The sequence below is a fragment of the Geospiza fortis genome, unplaced genomic scaffold (assembly GCF_000277835.1).
Source record: "Geospiza fortis unplaced genomic scaffold, GeoFor_1.0 scaffold13, whole genome shotgun sequence".
In the NCBI taxonomy this organism is placed as follows: domain Eukaryota; kingdom Metazoa; phylum Chordata; class Aves; order Passeriformes; family Thraupidae; genus Geospiza; species Geospiza fortis.
In genome coordinates, this window is record NW_005054384.1 from 1,762,366 (window position 1) to 1,768,383 (window position 6,018).

General features: G+C 37.7%; 1 protein-coding gene across 1 annotated transcript; it reads left to right on the plus strand.

Annotated features, from left to right (window-relative positions):
• The first annotated feature begins 137 nt into the window (after window positions 1–137).
• STRAP (serine/threonine kinase receptor associated protein) lies at window positions 138–6,018 on the plus strand. The gene is made up of 9 exons (XM_005425302.2): window positions 138–275; window positions 1,004–1,085; window positions 1,344–1,416; window positions 2,054–2,150; window positions 3,117–3,254; window positions 3,623–3,759; window positions 4,409–4,558; window positions 5,083–5,148; window positions 5,455–6,018. Exons 1-9 carry the CDS (start codon window positions 151–153, stop codon window positions 5,520–5,522), a joined length of 936 nt encoding a protein of 311 aa, XP_005425359.2. The 5' UTR covers window positions 138–150; the 3' UTR covers window positions 5,523–6,018.

Below are 6,018 nucleotides of genomic sequence, written 5' to 3' on the forward strand. Positions count from 1 at the left end.
GCTGAACCCCTCTGCAAAGAGTGGCTTTGTAAAGTATGGGGTATTTCCACGTGCTGGTGCAAGGGAAATTTTTTTTCTTTTAAAAAACTGCTTCCTTCTTTTACCATGTCACCTCAATACTGGTTTTGTTTCTGTGAAGATGGCAAGCCCATGCTGCGCCAGGGGGACACAGGAGACTGGATTGGCACGTTTCTGGGTCACAAAGGAGCTGTTTGGGGTGCCACCCTGAACACGGATGCCACTAAAGCAGCTACAGCAGCAGCAGATTTCACAGCGTAAGTGATACACTGTTTTCTTGGTCTGTGCTTTGATTTTTATTCTGTAGCTCTTTGGTGACAACAATCTGTACTAAATTACTGAGTAATTTGTTTCTCTTTAGTAACTGTTAGCTTATTTTTGGCTAGTCCCATTAAAACCTAGATTTTTGCCTTCTTGAAAGTAGCTGCAGTTAATTGTGTCATGATGAACAACTATGATTGCTTCTTGATGTGGTTAATTATACTGGTTTACTTAACTTTTCTGTGCAGCTCTGATCTCTTGCACTGTAGTTATAGCAGAGTTGAGAGGGGGATTTTTATTTTTCATCTAGCAGTTAGCCTCTTTTCATGACATGAAACTTCTAGTGAATTAGTTCTTCCATGTTTTTTGTTGTTTGTGCTGTTTGCAGTATTAATGAATATTTTGCAAGTTGAATCTTGTCATTAGAGGGCAAAATGTATTAATGAAGTTGCAGAGAAGAGACACTTTTATCTTTAAACTAAAATGTTAATTGGTTTGCATGGTCCTGAAGAAGAGCATAAAGGAAAGTGGTAGGAAGGCCCAAAAAAAGCTCTAGTAAAAATATATAAAATATTCTTACTGACTAACTAGGTTACAACTTATAAGAATGTAGCACTTAGGATATAATGATGTATCAGGAAAGATTGCTTACAAATTCATCTGACTGCTCAGGTTGATTTGTGCTGGTGCTTCTAAAATATGAATATTTCCTCTTGCTGTTTAGCAAAGTGTGGGATGCTGTGTCAGGCGATGAACTAATCACATTGGCTCACAAACACATTGTCAAAAGTGTGGATTTTACACAGGTATGAGAAACCTTTGTACCTTATTCACCAGGGAAATAAGCTCTTGAGTATGTTTTGCTATTATATATTTTTTTACTTTTTTATTGTAAATCTTAACAGGTAAATAATCTAAAATACTGCTGCTTGTTGTTAGGATTGTAGGGTTAATGTAACAAGTGTGTTAGAGGTTGTCTGAAGAAAAAGCTGTGATTTTAACTCAGAGACAAAGGCTGTATTTTGATTCAAAGTAGAGTTGACTCTCTATAACTTCTGTTTCAGGATAGCAATTATCTGTTAACAGGTGGACAAGATAAGCTCTTGCGTATCTACGACTTGAGCAAGCCAGAAGCAGGTGAGTCTGCTTTTAAAACTGACCCTTGGGGGCTTTTTTGAGTTAAATGAAACTTCTGAAATGAAGGGACTGCTTTCTTTTATGAATCACTAAGAACAGTGTTGAGGGTTGTGTTACAAATGTAATGTCTATGAGCTTTTGGTGTATAAGGGTCCCAGAATTGCTTGGGTTGGAGATTGCCTGGTTCCAAACCCTCTTCTATGGACTGATTAAAGCCCCATCCAACCTGGTATTGCACACTTCCAGGAATGAGACATCAAGCACAGCATGTTTCAGTTCAGTTCAGCCATGCTAGAAATTGGTCTAATTAATTAAAATTTAGTCATCTGAGAGCAAAAACAACTCCAATATTTAAGAGTGTTTAAATTCATGTCGATACTGACCTATTGATGGTTGATAGGAAGCCAGAGAACATCGATGTTCACCTAGTGAAGTTTTTGAGAGCTAAGCAATCAGATACCCAGTTTGCATTTATCCTGTTCCTGGAATAAGATCTGCAAATAAAGTCCTAAGTGCTTGAAGTAATTCTACAGTCTCTAGTAGATGGAAATCTGTGTAGCTTAAGGAAGCCCGCAAACTGCTGCATGATGTTATTTCATTTTATTACATCTATTAAAATATTTGGCTTTCTTTTAAGAACCTGATGTTGTCAGTGGACATACTTCTGGCATTAAAAAGGCCTTGTGGAGCAGTGATGACAAACAGATTCTTTCAGCTGACGATAAAACTGTCCGGTAAGAAAAAGTAGCTTGGAGTTTTCTGTATTGTCATGCTCTGTGTGAGGATGAAATTATATTATTTTGGTAAAGGATATGAGTAGCACAGGTTGCCTGATCCTAGATTATTGTAGCTGCATGCCTGATGCAGCTCTGTTCTTCTGTCAGAGATCATTTTGGTAATAGTTTTAATTTCCCCATAAATGTGTGCTCCTTGCCGATGTGTTCTTCCTGATAAGGAGAGGTGGTCTTTGAGAGCTGCACAGAATAAATGTATGCCTTTTGTGATCCTGAAGAAGATGAATTTATAGATGAGGTCTCTTGCATGCATGCACAGTAACACTGTCCTGAGTTACTGCTGCTTTGTCTTCTTCTGTTTCCTAGTGTTAAAGATAGGCAGGAACCTAATCCTGTTTGTTTTCCTCCAAATGGTAGGAATAGAAATGCAGCAGTCAGCTAATGAATGAAGATTTTTATTTGTCACAGCCGCACAATGTAATTTCTGCTTAGATACTTCTTGCACTGCTAGATATTAAACTTTATTATCCTCAATGAACCTCTGTAAATTGGGATTAGTAACTCTTTTTCTTTTGAAGTAAAAAGACATAATAGAATCTTCAAGCCTTGCTTCAAGATCTATTGCTTTTAGAAGACTTAAATCAAGACTTTTAATCTCCAGGAGAATAACTGAGTAGTTAAATGGTGTATATTATACATATATATATATATACACACATATATATACACACACACACATATATACCATTTAATGTTGTGGCATTAGCTGCAAAGGGCATGTGTCTTAAGCCTGGCCTAGGTGAGAATGCAGATAAAGCCACTGAAGATCTGAAGTACCTGTGGAATCAAACCACGTTCCTTGATGGGTGCCTGTTTTGATACAGGTCTTGCCATGGATGTGAGGTGGAAATGGTTTGATTTGCAGAAGTCTGAGAATCTTTTTTTCCCTTCTTGTTTCCTTTTAAGCCTCTGGGACCGGAGTACCATGACTGAGGTGAAATCACTAAATGTGGCAATGTCAGTGAGCAGCATGGAGTATGTTCCAGAAGGACAGATACTGGTGATAACCTATGGGAAGACTATTGCTTTTCATAGTGCAGAAACGTGAGTGCACAACTCCCAGTTTTCACAGGTGGAGTCATGGGCTTCTTGTGGGTAAAAACTGGTTGTACAAGGCCAGAGTCACCAAGCTGTCAAAACTGGCATCCCTATGATGTTTCAAGAAAGGAAGTTACATGCTTAAACATATTCCAGAAAGTAGTTCTGTATGTGTGAGCTTTTGTTTTGCTTAGTCTAAACTCATTTCTAACTTGACAAGCATGATTTGCATGTATCAAAACTTGTTTCAGAAACTCTGTGGGGTTGTATTTTATTTCTGGGAAAAGCAGTTGAGATTAGTAGAATCACAGTCTCTTTGCTCTAAGGATTTTTTTTTTTAAGATGAACTTTGTTAACAACCTTTTCTCCCTCAGTCTAGAGCAGATTAAATCATTTGAAGCACCTGCTACAATCAATTCTGCATCTCTTCACCCTGCGAAAGAATGTTTGGTTGCAGGTGGTGAAGATTTTAAACTCTATAAATATGACTATAATACAGGAGAAGAATTAGGTATGTTTGTCTCCTATAATCATAAAGGAGTTCTGAAATGGGTGTTAATAAAATAATGACCAGTAAATGAAACTGTTGTACTCAAATGAGTCTTAGCATAACATGCTGTGCAGGAGGATGATGAAAAGGTACATAATCAGTTAAACATTTTTTGCTATCTCAGTATACATAATATTCTAGAACTAATTAAAATACCCATTCAACAATTCTGCACCTATTTAAAAAAATCCTCATTTTGTATAATAGCTGTATGCTAAATTTTCATACTGGTTATTAGATATGTCAGTTACAATATTTTATGAAAAATATGATGTGTTGGCCAAATTTGTTTAAAAAAAAGTATATTTTCTTACTGATCCAGTCCTCATTTAAAATTGTTTGTTTGTGGAAGAAGTGGTTGAAGGAACAGAGCATGTGTACCCTGTGCTGCTGGCCTGCTTTGCAGTTTTGTCTAGAAAAACCAAGCACCTTTTTTCTTGTAGTTAATGAAACATTAATATCTTAATTAATTGTTAAATGCCTAAAGTAGCCATTGCTGACACACCCATCCATAGAAACTCTGTTTTGTATCAGAAACTGATCAGTTTGTACTTAAATTTCAGTTGTTGGCTGAAATTTGAAATTGACGGTGTTGACATGTTCCCTTCAGAATCTTACAAAGGGCACTTTGGTCCCATTCACTGCGTGAGATTTAGCCCCGATGGAGAGTTATATGCAAGTGGCTCTGAGGATGGAACACTTAGGCTGTGGCAGACAACAGTAGGGAAAACCTATGGCCTTTGGAAGTGTGTAGTTCCTGGTAAGTGTGTGCTGGGTCCTGGGGAAGCTTGGCAACTCCTTGTGCACCTTTGAAGTCTATCATTAGTGGTAAACACTGAGTTTCATACAGTAACTCCTCTCTGCTGAGGGTTTCTGATCTTCTCATATCTGTTAGGTTGAAGGATGTACTTTTGTAGCTGTCATGTAAGCAGTTAATATCGAACCCATAAGCTTTTTGAATATAGACACTTCGTGGGTATTTAAGCCAAGAGCCTGATGTATTTTTACATTAAAGAGTGAGAAATATGTGATACCACTTCTATAATTTTGAGAGACTCTAGAAAGAAGTGTGGATGGTAGTTTTAGTTTATATTGTACTCTGATTCTTTCAGCTTGGGGAGAGGGAGGCAATAACAACATGTGGATATTCATTAATGTAATTGCTTGCTCAAGTATTTCTCCTCAACACTGAATTACATGGAAATGGCTTTGTTTTTTTAATTAAGGTTTGTGGGTGGAACTGAACGTATTGACTGTTTTTTTTTTTCTACTCTGTCTCTACAGAAGAGGAGAATGCAGAAGCAGCAAAAGCAAGGACTACCCTTCCAGGAACTGCAGAGGAGGAAATAGGTAATGAACTGAACTGTCAGCTTCAGTGTTAAAAGACAGTCAAGATGATAGCATTCCTTAGTATGAAAGAAGTACTTTCCCTGAAGTGCTTTCTGGTATTTTTCAAAAGATCTTTGAATGCATTTGCCTGACATTGATTATGTGGTAGGTATCAGACTGGAGCTGTGCAGGCAGAACAGATGGGGTAGAACAGCTGGGTCAGGTTGAATGGGAAAACAAACTAAACTGGTCTCTTTAAGCAATCCCTGCAACATTTCTTTTGTTTCTCTATCTAAAGTGAAATTAAATAACACCTTTTTTATTTAGTTGCAGAAGAGATTGCCTCTGAAAACTCAGATACAGTGTACAGCTCAACTCCTGAAGTGAAAGCCTGATTACTGCAGCTGTTATGTGACACGTGGACATGCGAGACTAAATCAAGTGAGCAGTGACAGACAGCAGCCTTCCAGAGTGCGCTCCCTCCGTGGGGCAAAGATGGGCAGTAATTGATGAGAATGCAGTGGAACTGGCTAGGTGTTGTCTGTAAGAGAACTCAGCATCCAAATAAAAACCCAAAAGACAAGTAGTAGAGTTCTGCTGGCTTTTTGGCATAACTGCCTACTGTCTTTTCAAAGAAGTGTGCAAGCCAAGATCCAGTCTCTCCAATCTCAATTAGACTCATTGTAGTGTGTTTTCATTATTACAAAGAAGAGATACAATGGCTTTTACCTTTTTTTTTCCTTGAAAGTTGGAAAAATTGGCTCTAGTTGAAAAGAAGGGATTATGTACTTAAAAGTATTTGGTTCGGGTTTTGTTTCATTGTATGCTGCTTTTGAATGTTTAACTGTTTTCAGTTGTCTAAATAAAAAGCCTCTCCAAACTCGTACGTTA